Source organism: Carassius auratus, chromosome 34, assembly GCF_003368295.1.
Source record: "Carassius auratus strain Wakin chromosome 34, ASM336829v1, whole genome shotgun sequence".
Classification (NCBI taxonomy): Eukaryota; Metazoa; Chordata; class Actinopteri; order Cypriniformes; family Cyprinidae; genus Carassius; species Carassius auratus.
The window spans coordinates 19461796-19479588 of record NC_039276.1 but is presented as its reverse complement, the minus strand read 5'-3'; the positions used below and the strand labels follow the sequence as shown (position 1 = coordinate 19479588).

The 17793-nt window shown below is 38.0% G+C and overlaps 1 protein-coding gene across 1 annotated transcript in view; it reads left to right on the top strand.

Annotated features, from left to right (window-relative positions):
* LOC113053463 (von Willebrand factor A domain-containing protein 8) overlaps positions 1-17793 on the top strand; it is a 71506-nt gene that overhangs the window by 10786 nt on the left and 42927 nt on the right. Inside the window, exons 15-22 of the mRNA XM_026218511.1 lie at positions 5785-5953; positions 6137-6214; positions 6909-7024; positions 7329-7432; positions 8275-8381; positions 10690-10761; positions 12596-12672; positions 15449-15524. Of these exons, the coding sequence (XP_026074296.1) occupies positions 5785-5953; positions 6137-6214; positions 6909-7024; positions 7329-7432; positions 8275-8381; positions 10690-10761; positions 12596-12672; positions 15449-15524 (799 nt within the window). The remainder of the gene's footprint in view (positions 1-5784; positions 5954-6136; positions 6215-6908; positions 7025-7328; positions 7433-8274; positions 8382-10689; positions 10762-12595; positions 12673-15448; positions 15525-17793) is intronic.

The following is a 17793-nucleotide window of genomic DNA, read 5'->3' as shown; positions in this document are numbered from 1 at the left end:
AAGACTAATGATTCAAAATGTAATTAAGTTTGAGAATTTTGTAGTTTGTGTAAAAGTTGTATGATTATTGCTTTGAATGTTACGACTGGTGAAAGGGTATTTAGGAAGGGGTGGTAAGGTTTAATTTGGATGCAGGTCCAGATTGAGGGAGCGGATACAATTTTCTTACCATGTTAGGGTCTGAAAGGAGGCTATTGCTCCGTGTTTCTCATTTGTTTTTTTTTGTTTTTTTGGATTCCTGGTTCATTTTCCTCTTGCAAACAAATAAAAGATAAAGAAGCCTACCCAACGTCGTCACACAGCTATTGAGCTCTTCATTTGGACAGCGGCTCACTGTAGTTCACGTTGGGCATTTATTTTAATGTACTCTCAAGTTTACATTTAAGCGAGCCTTTAGTAAAACCGGTCTATAAAGGTGACATTATGTGCTTTCAGATCACTCAATAAGTCTGTTTGTCACGTCCGGTTCTCCGTCTCATTTGACCTGAAGAGGCCTGAATGCTGAATGAATAGTGAATGTTCTGCCAGCTCTCAAGCGTCTGATGAACAAAGACACTTTTAGGACGTGTTGATTAATTAACTCGAACTATAGAGAGACTCTGCCTCTGGACAACTAACCTTGTGACAGCGAGTCTAGACCGAGCGTCCGTGTCTGTGAGTTACGATGAGATGCATTTCATCCCATGACAATGGCTGCTTTCATCTCCAGACCGCAGTAACAGGAAACTGCCCACCCGACGGTCCAGCTCAGTTTAATCCGAGGGCTGATTTTATAGGTTTTGTAAGTTAACACCATGACACTTGCTGTTTATTTCGGTCTTTCCCAACTTGCCTTCAGATGTGTAATTTAGAAGTGGTTGAGACATTTTATGCCACAGCATACTGTTGTTGTGGTGCATCATCCTGATTTCCTTTTTTATGGAGAGTTTTTAAAGCTTTTAATAGTTCAAGTCTTATTTTTATAATATAATAGCGGAGTATGACTGCTGAATTTGTTTATAGTGTTCAGTTTTTTTTTAGCATTCTTGTGCTTTTTTCAGATCAGGTTATTATTATTTTTTTTTTCACATTTCGAAACCAAATGAAATCCACGATGGTGGATTCAGAATTAACATCCTCTCATCATTTACTCACCTCGTACCATTACTTTCTTCTGTGCCATACAAAAGAAGAAACACATCTTCACTAATTTGTACCGAGAAGTTCATTCAAGTTCATCTATATTATGTTGGGAAGACATTTCCTTTAGCACATGAATCCTAAACCTTTTATGAGACATTTATGGTGCCATTGCATTCCTTTCGAAACTCAATAGCCTCAGTCTCCATTCATTGCAATCGCTGAAAAGAGTGGCTTGCTTTTCTTCTTTAGTGGTCCACAGGAGAAAGAAAATCATACGGGTTTGAAACACCATGGGAAGGAGTTCGACAATCAGTGTGTCTTATTGTCTGTTGGCCGTTTTTCACAGTCAGTCCATATCACATGCTTTATAAATTAACTTAAATCCACTTCGGGTGTTTCGGATGTAGAGAAATGTGAGCGTCGTGGTGAAGAAATCAGTGCTGTTGGAGGTATATTTGCGTCCTGTTGGTGGAGCCCCTCCTAGACGGTAGGAAGGATGTTTGTGGTGGCGCGTCTGAGGCTGAAATAAAGCCACTTCCTCTTCCTGTGTTCCAAGTCGACGTCTCCGTCTTCACTTGTGGTCTCTTAATTAGCGAGCCTCTGTTCCCGTCGGCCTCAGACTCACATACACACTTCTTACTGTACAGGTGTATTAATGAAGAGACCTCTAAAAGTCACGCTTTGCTCGGCTGCGGTCTCTAACCTCCTGAGGTCAACACGTATTATTAGCATCTTGTTCTGTCTCTCTCTCAGTCTTTCAGACTTCTTGAATACAATACAGTATAAAGAGCTGCTTACATGAACCGTTTAAACATCACATCTGTGCAAGTCATGCAAAACAAAACAGTGGGGTTTCAACTGGTTTTGCCTCACAACCAGGATTTTACATTGGTATGAAAGTAAGGTCATTAAAATCCAATATTTATTATTATTTATAAAATGTAAATGTATGGATTTTCTTTGGAAGAAATTAATATTGAAATGTATTATGCATCAAACGTGACCGTAAAGGCATTTATAGTGTTCGATTTCAAACAAATGCTGTTCTTTTTTAATTTAATATTTATCAAAGAATCCATAAAAAAATGATCAGAGTTTCCACTGTTTTAAACATTGATAATATTAAGAAATGTTTCTTGAGCAGCAAATCCCAATGATTTCTGAAGGATCATGTGACACCGAAGACCGGAGAAATGATGCTGGAAATTCAGCTTTGCATCACAGGAATAAGTTGCCTTCTAGTCTGTATTAAAATAGAAAATAGGGTTACACTTTATTTTTGATGGTCACTTTAGACATTCTACTAACTATGAGTAACCTTGCAACTACATGTCAACTACATATCAGCTAATTCTCATTCATTTGCAACTACATGTCTACTAACTCTCAGAGTAGACTGTTAGGGGAGGTTTAGGGTTAGTATAAGTTGACAAAGAAAGTGTTAGAAGATATCATGCAGACAGTCTACTAATACTCTACTAGCTGCTAGTTGACATGTAGTTGGAAAATTACTTGCTGTTAGTAAAATGTCTAAAGTGGACTGTCGAAATAAAGTGTTACCAAAAATAGTTATTTTAAATTGTAATAATAACTAGAAAGTACATTTCCTGAAGAAAATGTGAGTGGTGCTTGCAGTGGCAAAACTCGCCCCTCTGTTGCTAAGGTGTGGTTGCTAGGGTCCCTATGATGGTTGCTAGGGCCGTTGCTAGGGTACCCAGGGTGGTTGCTAGGGTAATCAGGGTGGTTGCTAGGGTGTTGCTATGTGGTTGCTAGGGTACCCGGGGTGGTTGCTAGGACGGTTGCTAGGGTCCCCATGATGGTTGCTAGGGCCGTTGCTAGGGTACCCAGGGTGGTTGCTATGGTAATCGGGGTGGTTGCTAGGGTGTTGCTATGTGGTTGCTAGGGTACCCGGGGTGGTTGCTAGGGCGGTTGCTAGGGTCCCCATGATGGTTGCTAGGGCCGTTGCTAGGGTACCCAGGGTGGTTGCTAGGGTAATCGGGGTGGTTGCTAGGGTGTTGCTATGTGGTTGCTAGGGTACCCGGGGTGGTTGCTAGGGCGGTTGCTAGGGTCCCCATGATGGTTGCTAGGGCCATTGCTAGGGTACCCAGGGTGGTTGCTAGGGTAATCGGGGCGGTTGCTAGGGTGTTGCTATGTCGTTGCTAGGGTACCCGGGGTGGTTGCTAGGGCGGTTGCTAGGGTCCCCATGATGGTTGCTAGGGCCGTTGCTAGGGTACTCAGGGTGGTTGCTAGGGTAATTGGGGCGGTTGCTAGGGTCTTGCTATGTGGTTGCTAGGGTACCCGGGGTGGTTGCTAGGCAGTTGCTATGGTAACCAGGGTGGTTGTTATGATGTTACTAGGTGGTTGGTAGTTGTCACAGATGGTCACTATGTAGTTATTATAGAGTTCTTAGCCCATTTGAGCACTTAGCTAATCACTATTAGCATGTAGCTAATCACTGCTAGCATGACTAGCATGTTGGAAGTCCAGTGTGCTAGCATGAGTCAAAAAATCCAACCGCCATGTCTGTACGATGTTCTGATGCAGAGATATAGGTCGTGCAAAACGGTTGCTAGGGTACTCCATTTGGTTGCTATGGAGTGGCTTGGCAGCTGCCAATGGTGATACTCCAAAGGCTGCTCGCCAATATAAACCAACCCCCATGCCTCTACGATGTTCTGATGCAGAGATATAGATCTTGCAAAACGGTTGCTAGGGTACTGTGTTTGGTTGCTAGGGAGTGGCCTGGCAGCTGCCAATTATGATACTCCAATGGTTGCTTGCTAATATAAACCAACCCCCATGCTTCTATGTCTTTCAGATGTTAAGATATCTCTCTTTACTTTGGGTTGCTAGGTAGCTCTTAATGGTTGCTAGGGCGTGGCTAGGTTGTCTTGAAGGAGATACATGATTGGCCGTTTGCTGCCAGAGTCAAACGAGCCCACCCTCATGTTTCTATGACACTTCTATCCAAAGTTATTCATTTGATCTTTTTCAATGGAAGTCTATGGGGCTTGTTGCTATGGCGCTCTATATGGTTGCTAGGGCGTGGCTTGATAGATTCACAGTGATCCTGAGAGACTGATTGGTTGCTTGATTCAAATGAGCCCACCCCCTTGTCTCTATGACACTGTGATCCAGAGTTATGTTCAATACAAAATCCCTATGTAATGTCCCATAGCAGGAAAAGTCCTCCCTATACTTTGTATTAGGGGCAATTTTGGGGGGCTCTTGCGCCCCAGGGGTACAACTTATACCCCCCTGCTGGGTATGTTCTCGCACAGCCTGATAGCCTCTCCAAATGTGGTGATTCACGTGTTTCTGCGAAATTCTCTCTCAGAGCTACGTTCCGTCAAAGTTGACCCCAATGTTAAGTCTATGGGTTTTATCGCCCGATTTTTCGCCCGCCGGACGAACATCGTACACCCGATCGCTTATAAAAGTCATAGCACACCATTCCCGAATAGGCCGCACGATTTGACCTCACTTTTGCGGGTCTGTGACAAAAGCTGCGGGACTAGTTACGCGCCGAAATTTGTACGGAATCTATAAGAATAATAATAAGTATGTGAGATAATAATAGTAGTGCCTTGCCTCCGGCAAGCACCACTAATTCACAATATAACTGTATTTCAGTATTACATCACAGCTAACCCATTTCGGTCTGCACAAAAAAAAAATCTCCGTCACAGTTGCACATACTGTATGCAAACTTGGTGCATCCCAGTCCAGACGCCTGGCGACTAGTAATATCGATGTCAAACCTGGAAAACAAGTCTTGATGCACCATCTTTGAACGTGTACATAAATGATGTTTCCAGTGAAGTGTTGAGCTGTGTTTTGCTCGACAGCCCCTAGTCACTCTATCTCACTTTTACCTTGTTTGCATAAATGGTCTTTCTTTATAGTTTTTCAGTGGCATTCAGTGTTATGGGTAAAGATTACAGCAGTGCACCGGTGTATGATTACTGCTAACAAGTGGTACATTCAGTAGTGATGTGTAAATGTTAGAAACCGATAGGAAGGTGTTGTTATTCAACAGGAGGAAGTCAATCTGATGAAGATCTAAAATGCTGTGATAATGAAGAATCTCGATCGCTCTCTTGGTGTCAGTGGGTGTATCTGCATTTCATGCAGTGGGCTTCGCTCTTTATAAATAGACGGAGCTGTCCAGTGGGATTACGTGGCGATGCAGCTGGAGCACAAGCTATTGTCAGCAATACTATATCAGGGTGCCAGAGATCAGTGAGGGCACGGATCTCGACATGAGCATATCCTATTCACTTTGACAGATGAACTGACTGGCTTCACCTCCTCTTGTTCTCATAGCCATCAGTGATCAAGTTATGCCAGCCCCATGCTCATCATAACAAAGACTGTAATGTCTGTGTTCAGGTCGCCTGCTCCATTGTTTAATGCCTATTATTTGTATTAAATAAGAAGTGAAACCTGATTGGATGTAAATTATCCAATAAATCCCTCAGAAAGATACATATACATATAGAGAGAGAGAGAGAGAGAGAGAGAGAAATGGTTTTTCAGCCATGATATTAACCTTTGTGTGAACACTGAAATCTGTTGTTGTTGCTTTGAAGTATTACTCAGAAATTGGGAGGGAGGTTGAGCTTGATGGAAATAAGTGAGCAGGTCTGATGTTCTCCACAGATCCATCTTCCCAGTCCATCCGTCATTCCGGATCCTCGCTCTAGCGGAGCCGCCTCAGGTCGGGAGCACCTCGCAGCAGTGGCTCGGCCCCGAGATCCTCACCATGTTCCTCTTTCACACCATCAGACCACTGGCCAAGGCCGAGGAAACCGCCGTGATCCAGGGCATGGTCAGTCACATCTTCTTCAGACTGATCGGTTACGTCCGATTCAGTAACCTGTTTGATTTAAATACGCTTACACCCAACATGTTTACAAACTGCATTTTGTGTTGAATCAAATTATCATATACTGCAGCTTGGATGCTTGCTCTTTGGATTTGAATCTTGTATACACACTATTTTTTATAACAGATCCCAAATGTCCCCAATGAAGCAGTGGAGCAGCTGCAACACCTGACTCACAGTCTGAGAAAATCCAACGATCCAACGGTGAGCTTTTACAGTTTGAGCTCCCTAAAACCCTTGAAGAACAACTGGATGCCTTCAGCACTTACACAGCAAGGAGAGAGTGTTGCTGCTTACTGGTGTTTAAGTTAGCTCTGTCCTAGAAACCTTAAATATGTAATGAAGCGTTTATCCTCTTTTACAGCAGCCTTGGTTAATATTTTTTCCATTAAAGGGATTTTTTTTTTATTCTTAAAAGGGTACTCCATCCAACGATGAAAAATAATTTACTGTCCCTCATGCCTTCCCAGATGTATATGACTTACTTTCTACTGATTAACACAAAACTGAGGTTCTTATTAAAATAATTCATCTTCATGAGTCCATATAATCTAAATGTACAGAACTTCCAAAGGTGGCGCTTTAAAAACCACACTAATTAAAAACAATGTTAATCTTAAACACACTTTTGCCCAAAAACGTGTCAATTCGCTTTAAGTTACATTTTTATATTCATGTTTTGTTTGCTTCTGTTTTTGTTTGTTGTTTTTTTTTTTGTTTTTGCTTTACTATTGGTGAGATGAAAAGTAATTTTTGTTTTGTTTTGTTTTTTGTCGTCTTGCTTTGTGTGAGATAAAATGTAATGTTTTGTTTTGTTTGCTTTGCTTTGTTTTTGCTTTCCTTTGCGTTTCTTTTGGCGAGATGAAAAGTAAATGTTGTGTTTCTGTGCTGTGTTCAGGCCCTGTCCCTTGCTTCTTCATTGTCCACCAGGCAGCTGCTGAGAATCTGTCGACGTCTTTCTCAGTATCCAGAGGAGAGTGTTGCTCACGCTGTGAACAAAGCCTGTCTGTCCAGGTACACAAACTCAAATGCATTCACACATGTCTCAATGCCACCACTCAACAAACTAAATAACATTTAAAAATAAAATATTCACAAACTATTTTAAACTCTGCACATGCAAGGCTGTTACTGACAAATGGTAAACGTGAATCTGGTTCAAAATCAGGGATTTATTTATCATTGTGTATGATGCTGCTAGTGAAGTTATGCCTTAGATGCGTATTGTCTTTTTTTTTTTTTTGCTTGAGAAGTTCAGAAAGACTGGGAAAAGTTGATTTGGAATTATTTTAGTTTTTTTGTGTGTGTGTGTTTGTAGGTTTCTGCCCAGCCTGGCTCGCTCAGCTCTTCAGAAGAGTCTGGTGAACTGCTCGATAGAGGATCAGCCTGACCCAGCATCAGAACAGAGCCATCTCTACACCTGTGAGCTACACAGACTAACTCTTATCACTGTTCATGACCAATTCAATTGGATTGGACAAGGGGACGTTGAATTATAATACTAAGCATTTCAACAGGAATTTCAGAAAACTAACACATCTATCAAATTCTGGTGTGCAGCTCCACAAAATGTCCACTTGTCCACCATTGCCTGAATCTGAATTTTAATCTGGATTAAATATTGATGTGTGGCTCCATTTTTGTGACTTTTTGGCAAGTTGGAGCATTTTGGAAAATGAAGTTTTCCTCCAACATTGTTAGATTATGAACCGATATTAGAAATGAAAGATATTCAATATAACTATTATATAATTTTTGAGAATTTTTATAGGCTGCATTTCAAACATTAATTATAATGTTTCTCAAAAAACTTTATTAGTTATATGTATGATCACAAGATTATGAGTGATTCATGCTGATAAATTAAATGTATTATTTGAACTACTTAGCAGTTATACGAATTATTTCAATTTGATTCATTCCATTTAATTCTTCTTCCATTTTAATTCGTTTTACACTTCTGCATCCTGCTGAATTCAAAAAGTCATTCTTAATTCTGGCTCTGACTACTTCAGTGGTTCCTCTGTAATTTTAGCCTGCACTGATATTTTTGTCCCATTTTCCCTGCTGTCTGTAAGAGACTTAGATTTCAGACGTACAGTACTATGTGGTGTCTGAAAAGTGTAGATGGGAGGAAATGGACTGTTTCTGTGTGTCCCCAGGAGCTGCTCAGTGACTAGGCTGAATAAGTCATGTTTGTCTGGTAAAATATCTTTTTTAAGAATCTCTCACTTTTTCTTTTCATTTTTGCTTTCCCCTGTTAGGCACAGTAAAAGATGGACTTCTGACCATAGGGAACGTCTCGGTCCCTGTGTACAGCCCTGATGAAAAGATGAAGGTCCCGGATGTGCTCTTTTATGAGAATGTTCAGGTGAGCTCCTTATCTGCCCATTACTAGAGAGAAACATTGCCCTCTTCTCTGCAACCCACAGAAGACATGGGGCCACAGAGCACAATCCCTTTAGCCAGCACTACTAATATAAAGGAATAGAATTCGGTCATCAGTTTTACTCCTTCATGAATGTAAAAACCTCTTTATATCTTAATGAGAGTTTAATTTTTTGCAAGGCAATAAAGAAGGCAAATATTAATAAAAACTATAAAAAAAAAAAAAAAAAACTTGAAGTTACCTTGAACAGGTACATGTACAACAAAATCATGTGGAACTGAAGACAAGAATAATATCTGCTAAAAATTCAGCTTTGCATCACAGGAATAAATTCTACTTGAAATAAACTGAACAAAATTATTACTGCAACACTTTTATTTTTGCCCCAATTTTCCATGAGCTGAACTCAAAGATCTAAGACCTTTTGTATTTGCAGTAAAAGAGAAGTGCTCACGAACACAGATTTAGACAGATCTGTGAACAATATTTGAGAGAAATAGGCCTTTTGTGTTCATAGAAAAAGTCTTAGATCTATTCAGTTCAGATTATTCAAGTTCAGCTCATGAAAAATTGGAGCAAAAACAAAAGTGTTGCGTTTATAATTTTGTTCAGTGTATATTCAAATAGAAAATAGTTCATTAAAAATGTGTTTGTATATATATATATATATATATATATGCAGCCTTAGTGAGCATCAGATTTCTTTCAAAACATTTAAACCATTTTACTGACCCCAAAACTTTGAATGATAGTATTTAAAAAAGATCTATTTAGCGTTATATCATACAGTAATAACAAAATATAAAATGTTGCCAACAGTAACATTCAGTATTGCTGCCACTGTATGTGTGGCATTTGGTCTCATCCGTTCCTCGGAGATGTGAGGAGAGAACGAGGGATGACCCAGTTATTCCTCCCTCACTGCCACCTCTCTCCTCCATTCAGAGGCTCAGAAAGAGGTGGAGGAAAAATAAGCTACTCTTGTCCCACTTTTCCATGACCTGCTTTTTTGTGGTTCGAGCACTAGAAGGAGAAGTGCAGTAGTCCACTGAGGCGGAAATGAGGACACGTCCCCCCAAATATGGCAAACTCTTGCATCCGCTAGCCTCACTTGTGTTGTATAATGTGTGTTTGCAGCAAACAGCATCATCATCCCTATGTGTCCTTATCATATTGAATAAGCACCTTGTGCCTTTGCAGCCACGTAAACAGAAAATTCAATTCCTTGTCATATCTGGACCAGAATTCATTTCTGCTCCCGCTTATCTATTCATCTTTTGTGTGTCTGCAAAATGTAGGTGACCCTCTCAGATATAATTGATGCCTTACTCGAGTGTTTTCATGTTTTACTGCTGGAGCAGTCTGAGATAGATCCGGTCACATGACAAACAGTGGACCGTAAAATTCTGGGACCACTTTGTTAAAAAAAAAAAACTGACTTTTTAATGTTAAATATTTTTTGCAAATGTTTCATTTCTTCAGTACAAATTATATTTCCATAACATAAAATGGAATTAGTATTTAATAAATAACACCTTTTAGCCTAAATTACAGCAGCACTTCTGCTGTATATTCTGCTTTCTATTCTAGAAAGTCTATTCAGAGAGTCACACAATCAATGTCAGATTACATTATCAAAGTAGGATTTCTTTTTTTTTCTTTTTCTTTTTTTTAGAAATTAAGCAATGTATTCTGCATTATGCATTAAATTGATCAAAAGTGACTGAAAAGTGATTTTTATAATTATTAAAAAAAAATTAGTTTCAAATAAATGCTGATTCAACAAAGAATGCTGAACAAAACAAAATGTTTTGTAGTTTCCACAAAAAAAAAATGTTAGCAGCGCAGCTGTTAAGAAGCTCAACATTGATGATAATCAGAAATGTTTCTTAAGCAGCAAATCAGTATATCAGAATGATTTCTGAAGAATCCTGTGATACTGAAGACTGGAATAATGTTGCTGAAAAGTTTAAATTACAGCTTTAAATTACAGGATTAAATTACATTTAAAAATATATTCAAATCTAAACAGTTCTTTTAAATTGCACAAATATTCCACAATATTACAGTTTGACTGGATTTTTGATCAGTTAAATGCAGCATTAATATGCTAAAGAGACATCTTTAAAAAAAAATTAAAAAAATCTTTCCGATTCCAAACTTTTGAACAGTAGCTTATTTATTTATTCTTAGTAGTGACTTAAAAATACCTTTAATAACTATATCTTTGTACCCCACAGTGTTTTGTACTGCTGTCATTATAAAATATGTTTTGTCTGTTTGTTCACAGCACATGATGGTGATGCAGGACATGCTGAAAGACTTCCTGTTGGGGGAACACCTGCTTCTTGTGGGGAACCAGGTAAATGGACGGCAGTCTGCAGAGATGTCTGAGAGCAGAGCAGACATGCAGTACACTAGCCCTGAGTGCTGGCATCGTGCCATGAAGCACAGCTGTATTTGTAATGCATCTGCCCACCAGCTACAGGGTGAACTAGAGCTCAGTGTGCCCTATCTGACTGCTGTCACTTCAGAGTTTAGATGGATAGACTGATTGATGCACAGAACCAATGAGACTGTGCTAGACATACAAAATGAAATAAGAGACCTGTGAATTCATGCTTTAATGTGTATACACTACAGTTCAAAAGTGTTTCCAGAAATTAATCTGTTATTATTATAAATGTTGAAAATTGCCATGTGGCTCAATATTTTTGTGGGAACCGTGATGTAGAAATCCGTTTATTGCATCTTTGCTGAATAAAAATTCAGATTTCTTTAAAAACAAATCTTACTGACCCAAACTTTTGAACGGTAGTGTACACATCTAACACTTTTCAGTTTTTTCTCTGTGTAGCGATGCTTGAACTGACATGACAAACTCTGACTTTGGACCGAGACTTTATACTTTGGATGAAAATAGGAAAACTTTGCTGGCACTTTATGCATTGTTTCGACCCCATAATATTTTTATTCTTTTGTGAAAAACAACAGATTTTAGAGAATATCTGAGCTTTTATCAAATAAAAGAGGATGGAAATGCATGCTTCTAAGGATGACAGTATTGATGTGTCTTGACAAATGAGCTCTGAACATGGGACTGCAGGGTTCCTACACAGTTTGGAAAAGTATGGAATTTGATTTTAGTCATTTCCAAGTCTGGAAAAAAATAAAGCTGGATATGGAATAATAGTTTCATTTACAGACTTTTGCCCCTATTTCGTTTTCTATAATAGAAAGTTATAAACTTAATGAAAATAAATGTATCATACAAGAAGTGTGTTTTCATGGCAGCTGTTTAATGATTCTTTATTGACTGTCAAATACTTCTGAATTAATCCAAGGTGCACTTTTTCACTATGCAAATATTCAGTTTATATTGCAAGTTTTTTTTCCTCGGGATATTCTTAGCACCAGTTTACAGAGCCTCTAAAAGGACCTTTGCAAAAATAAAAAATAAACCTTAAGATGACAGTGACACACAAAGGAAATGTTGCAAGTGAAATATTCCCGTTTGCATTTGAACAGATTCTCTAGTGCATGAAAAACTTCCTGTGTGCAAGTCTACAAGAAAAACAATGAAGAAACCCTGAGAAAACTAAAATATTTACTCATGACTTTGCTGTGTACCAAATATAAAGCTGAAAATAATGCACCATTTATGCTAAATATGGTCTGAAAATCTACTGGGATGTTTGGAAAAGAATGGAATTTTGAAATGGAAACTGTGTTGGAAGCCTGTAAATAATGCCAAACCTAAATAAAGCATGTCTAAAGGAGCTTTTTACTTAAACATATGAATGAAATATGAGAATAAAAGAGAGAATTAAAGAATTGCAATAAAAGTTAATTTAATAAACGCATGAGAAATGATTATAATTTCAGCAGTACTAATTTCAGTTACTCTCACAAAGCTGTCTTTAGAAGACTTGAAATATAGTGCATGACTAATGTGGACTACTTTTATATTTAATGGTGCTGTTTATTAATTAATTAACTTTTATTTTTTTGGAACATTGGAGTATAAATCACCGCCCACTTCCACATACTCTAATGTTCTGCTTAACATCTATCTCTCTCTGTTTTTACTGAAAGAAAATAACACAGGGTCGGAATGACATGAGGACTAAATGATGAGACATTACTTTTATTTGAATGCGATCTATTTCTGATCTGGGCTCTTACTTCGTTCACAGGGCGTTGGGAAAAACAAGATCGTTGATCGCTTCTTGCATCTCATGAACCGACCGAGAGAATATCTTCAGCTCCACAGGTAAAAGTCCCTTGAGTTCTCCTCAAAAAGCCTTCTCGGAGAGGAAGACCTGTTATCAGAAACTACTTTCCTGTAGATTCAATTAGAACCTGGTCACACCGGAAATGGCCCATATCCGCTGACATCACATGCACCTTTTCATCATTGGTGAATTACTGAGTAATGTATCCTCTTTCTATATAAGTAGTACAGAGAAAAAAAAAGATGACCCCTTTATTCATCAGAGCGATAAACACCTGGACACGGACGCATCATACAAGTGTTTTCTGTTAGGAGGTGAAGCTTCCTTTTGCAGACTCACCAAATGCCTGATATAGAAAGATCTCTCTGAGGGACGAGTGAGTTATTTTAATCCTGTTAAATTAGGACACCTGTCGACGGGGCATCGGGGAACTTTTTACTGTTGTACTTTTGCCTTTGAAGAACTACAGTTAGAGGAGTAGTTCTCCTTTTACATTTTTTGCCACCCTTAAACGGAGTGGTTCCAACTCCGTTATTAGAGTTTTTTCTTCTGTGAATCATAAAAGTAGATGTCTTCTTTCGACAATCCCTCTTAACAAAGTGTTAAAATGAGCAGAAAAAGCTGTTTTATTTCGGTTCTCATTCATTTTAATTCTTCCTAGTTAGACAAAATACTGGGGGCTCGTCCGGGATATTTTGAAATATAAGTAAATAAACTCAATCCAATATTAGTGCCATTTAGGCAGTTCATTTTTAAAGATGGGATACATCTCTTATAAAACTGTGTTGAATAATATATACATTTATTATTCAAATATGGCCAACATGATATAAGTTACATATCCGTCTGTATTTTCTAATGCCAGTAAGCAGACCAGGCACGTGCACACATAGACATCAAAGGGGACTTGAGCACTTGCCCTTTTTATTCCTAGAGAGAAAGTGCCCTTTTTTCTGGGGTGCTTTTTTTTTATTATTATTATTATTTTTTTTTATAATATATATATTCCTGTTTGCGCACAGCTTCCCTGTCAAACTAATATGTTTATTGAAGAATAGTATATCTAAATATCAGGCCAGGAGTTCTGAAGCGCTCATTCAAAAAATGTAGTAAATCTGAGTAACTGCATCTGTACATTAATAAATAAAACTGAGTAGAAATAAGTTAACATTAAACATTAAAAATAACAATATTTATAAATAAACTTTTTATTTATTCACTTTTTTTTATTTCCTCTAAACCTTTATAAAATAGTAGCCTATTCCATACAACCACAAATACATACATGACATTGGCTTTTATTTAATTTGATTTAATTTTTACTCAATTATTTTGGTAAGTTTAATTCAAACAATCAAGTAAGATTTTCAGAGATTTTATTAAGTTAAGTTAAATATTTACTAAGCCACATAATATTTTTTGAGTGTAGTAGGTTTAAAACAAACTCCATCTAAATGTGGATTTTGAAGGTTTTGTTTGATGATGGCTCCCTCAAATGTGAAACTAAGTCCTTGTCAGTCACCATCAGTTATTGTGTATGTGTACATGGTTTCTGTGTGAACTGATTATTTTGTAGACATCTTTTAGAAATTAGAGTTTGAGGAAGATAAAATTAATTAACTTTTTAAATTATTTTTTTTAAAAGGAAGTCAGTGTTGCGTTAATATATATACTTTTTTGTTTTAAAAAAAGAAAAAAAATGTAATTATGAGAAGTGCCCTTCACTTGAGCCCCTGCCCCTCAAAATGTCTGTGCACATCCCTGAAGCAGACAAAGCTTACAACATGCTTGTAACAGGGCTCTCAAAGTAATTGAATTTCCTAAAATACAATATCAAATCAGGATATTAGCATGATTTCTGAAGGATGGACAAGACTGGACAAATGATGCTGAAAATTCAGCTTGGCATCACAGGAAAAATCTACATTTTAGAAATATTTAAATGTAAATAAATTTTTCGAAATTGAGATTTATACATCAGCTGAAAGCTGAATACACACACTTTCCATTTATATATGGTTTATTGGCTTGGACAATATTTGGCCAAGATACAACTATTTGAAAATCTGGAACCTGAGGGTACAAAAAAAAATTAAATACTGAGAAAATCTTTGAAGTTGTCTAAATAAATTCTTAGCAATGCATATTACTAACCAAAAATAAGTTTTCATATATTTACGGTAGGAAATTTACAAAATATCTTTATGGAATATGATCTTTATTTAATATCCTAAAGATTTATGGCATAAAAGGAAAAAAAATACCACAGCAACTTAAGACTGGTTTTATGCTCCAGGGTCACATTTTTCTTTGTGAGTGCAGTCTGAGTTTTTTTATTTTATTTTATTTTTTATATCCATTTATCACAAACGACTGGAAAATTCATGGAAACTAATGTCACTGTGTCTAACCCATCTATAAGGTGCAAAGGTTGATGTCATCTTGAAAGTTTCTTCTTGAAAGTTAAACCAAAGTCAAGCTAGCATGCATTATGGCCTGGTTAGCGATTATGTAAGTCTTAAATTAGCCTAAAGTAATCACTTCAGGGATTCTCCATTCCATTACACCCACAGAGATATGTGTCACATTTCAAATATCTGCACAGGAACTCGAGAGCGCTCTGTCCATCACACTGAATTTAGGTCAGTTTACTTTATAACTCTATAGGACCCAGAAACATGAATCCACAAATCATCTCTCTCTCTCTAGAGAAATGAGCAATGATTTAACTGTGAAAAGAGTCTCCATTTACTATACACGCGTGATGTTTCATGACAAACGTAGTCTAAGCTCTGATCTTTTATCCTTCAACAGAGACACAACAGTCCAGACTTTAACGCTGCAGCCCTCTGTGAGAGATGGCATCATCGTCTATGAAGACTCTCCATTGGTCAGTATTCACCTCTGACATCATATCTCTGTGTTTTAAATATAGTGAGCTTCAAACACAGACGTGTGTACTCTCAACGTTAAAGAGTCTTTTTTCTATAACGGGGGGGGGGTTCAAACTTTTTGATGTCATGGACTCCCAAATATAACACTGCCTTGTTAGGGACCCTCTTCCTGAAATATAAAGACAACTTTATGTATAAACACCCATTTACATTGTGTATATTAGTGAAATGTGTGGTGGTGTGATATTATAAAAACAACAAAATTAAATAAAGTATTAATTCGCTTTTATATTGTCATTGTTGTTCAAATATATTTCTCCCATTCACACTAATACAAGTGAACCGTCTTATATATGCAGTCTGTTCTAAGAACTCGTCAGAGGAGGCAGTCCCAGAATGCATTGCAACATATATATTATTCAAATAAACACTTAAGAGTATGAAGTTGTAAGCTCAACGAAACACTAAAAGTGCGGTCACATTTAAAGCTGCTTGCTGAAATTTCCAATAGGAATTTGTGCAATTGGTATTTTCACACAAGGACGAAAAAGTTGCACATGCAAATTCCACTCAGTTGGTTTGCAAGTGTATTATACATTATGCTACTGCCGATAGACAGTGGACCTTTTTTCTACCGACTTTAACACAGACCTCTACTGGAATCGATTCCATCTATTTTACGCTCCACGAGGAGCATTTGTTTGACAACGTGCAGTTGAGGTTTCATTCATCTTACATTCAGATTGTAGAAAAAAAAAAATCCCCATATTTTTTTATAAAAAAAAATTGTCCATATGTGACCCAGATCTGGGATTTTTTTCACCTTCATAATAGTTTGAATGCACCAAACACATCTGATCTGGTCGATTCTGATTTGGGCCACTTTCTTATGTGTACTAAATCAGATACAGGTTTTGAAATGTGACCTGAACGGTATTTTGGTACTGCATGCAATTTTTACATCACTCTAAATCGACATCAGTCACAATTCTGCATTGATGGGAGTAACTCCAAAAAATGTTTAATACTTAGCGGTAGTCCTTTGGTGACTCCGTTAAAGGAGTCATATGATTCAAGTTTTGCTTTCTCTTTGGAGTGTTACAAGCTGTTCGTGAATAGATAAGATCCTTAAAGTTGCAAAGTCTCAAACCCAAAGAGATATTCCTTATAAGAAATAAGACTCATTCACACCCTCCTAAAATGCCTTGTTTAAACACGCCCCCACATGTCTACATCACAGTGTGGGAAGTTTGGCATAACGACGCCCCCAAATGTTCACGCAAAGAAAGAATGCTTACAAACACACATGTAAACATTGACATCGGTGGCTTTCCATATGACAGCATGCTGCATGCTTTCTTTAGTTTTTTTGTTTGTTATTGTTGTTGTTGTTTTTCAAACATACAAGACACTTCAGGACTGTGATCAGTTCACACTCAAATCTGATACCGCCCACATTACAAAGCATAATGTCAACGGCCAAACAAAAATATAAGCTTCGCTACCTCAGTGGTTCTGAGTGTCCTGTGATCTCCTGGAAATCAGTCATGTGAAGTGTAAACTTTGCATGGTGATATTTATTCATCTATCAGCAGATGGTCCAGACCGAGGACAAACACATTGCCAGCTCACACCCGGAGGACGCCCCGGCACAGATGAGGGAAAAAGCGTTAAAAATTAATGAATGACCTCGAGGACAGTGTGTTATTATCCTCCATGCCACTCGTTTCTGAAGTCGGTCTGATGTTTTGTTAGCGTGATGGTGCCATTTAGACGAGTTGCTTGTGAAGCAGGGTCGCGGGTGATCTCTATAAAAGGCTTTTAACGATGTCTTTGCTCGATACAAGGTGGAGGGAGATGAATAGCAGACTGTGACTCTGAGTTTGCCCCCTCAATTAGCGCCCAGCGGTAGCTCTCAGGGTATAAATAGTCTTTAGGCTTTGAAGCCCTTTCTGATGCCTCATCTGATATCAATGCCTCCAAATGGTCATGCATTTTGCCGGGCTAATGGATAAAAACAACAATAAAACACCCCTCGTTCTCCGCAAACCACCTTTCAGCTGTGGGTTGTAAATAACAGACACTAATGTCACCTACTTGTCAGAGGTGATGAAAACAAGCTGAACGCAGCAGATATAATCTTCAGCTCTCCATTAACTCTGATCCTCTTTGCTGTTTTGGAACAAAGATGATCTGGAGATGGAGGGCAATGTTTCAAATGTGGCAACAGGAAAGCGTTGAAACCAAACAGTTGTGCTCGACGTT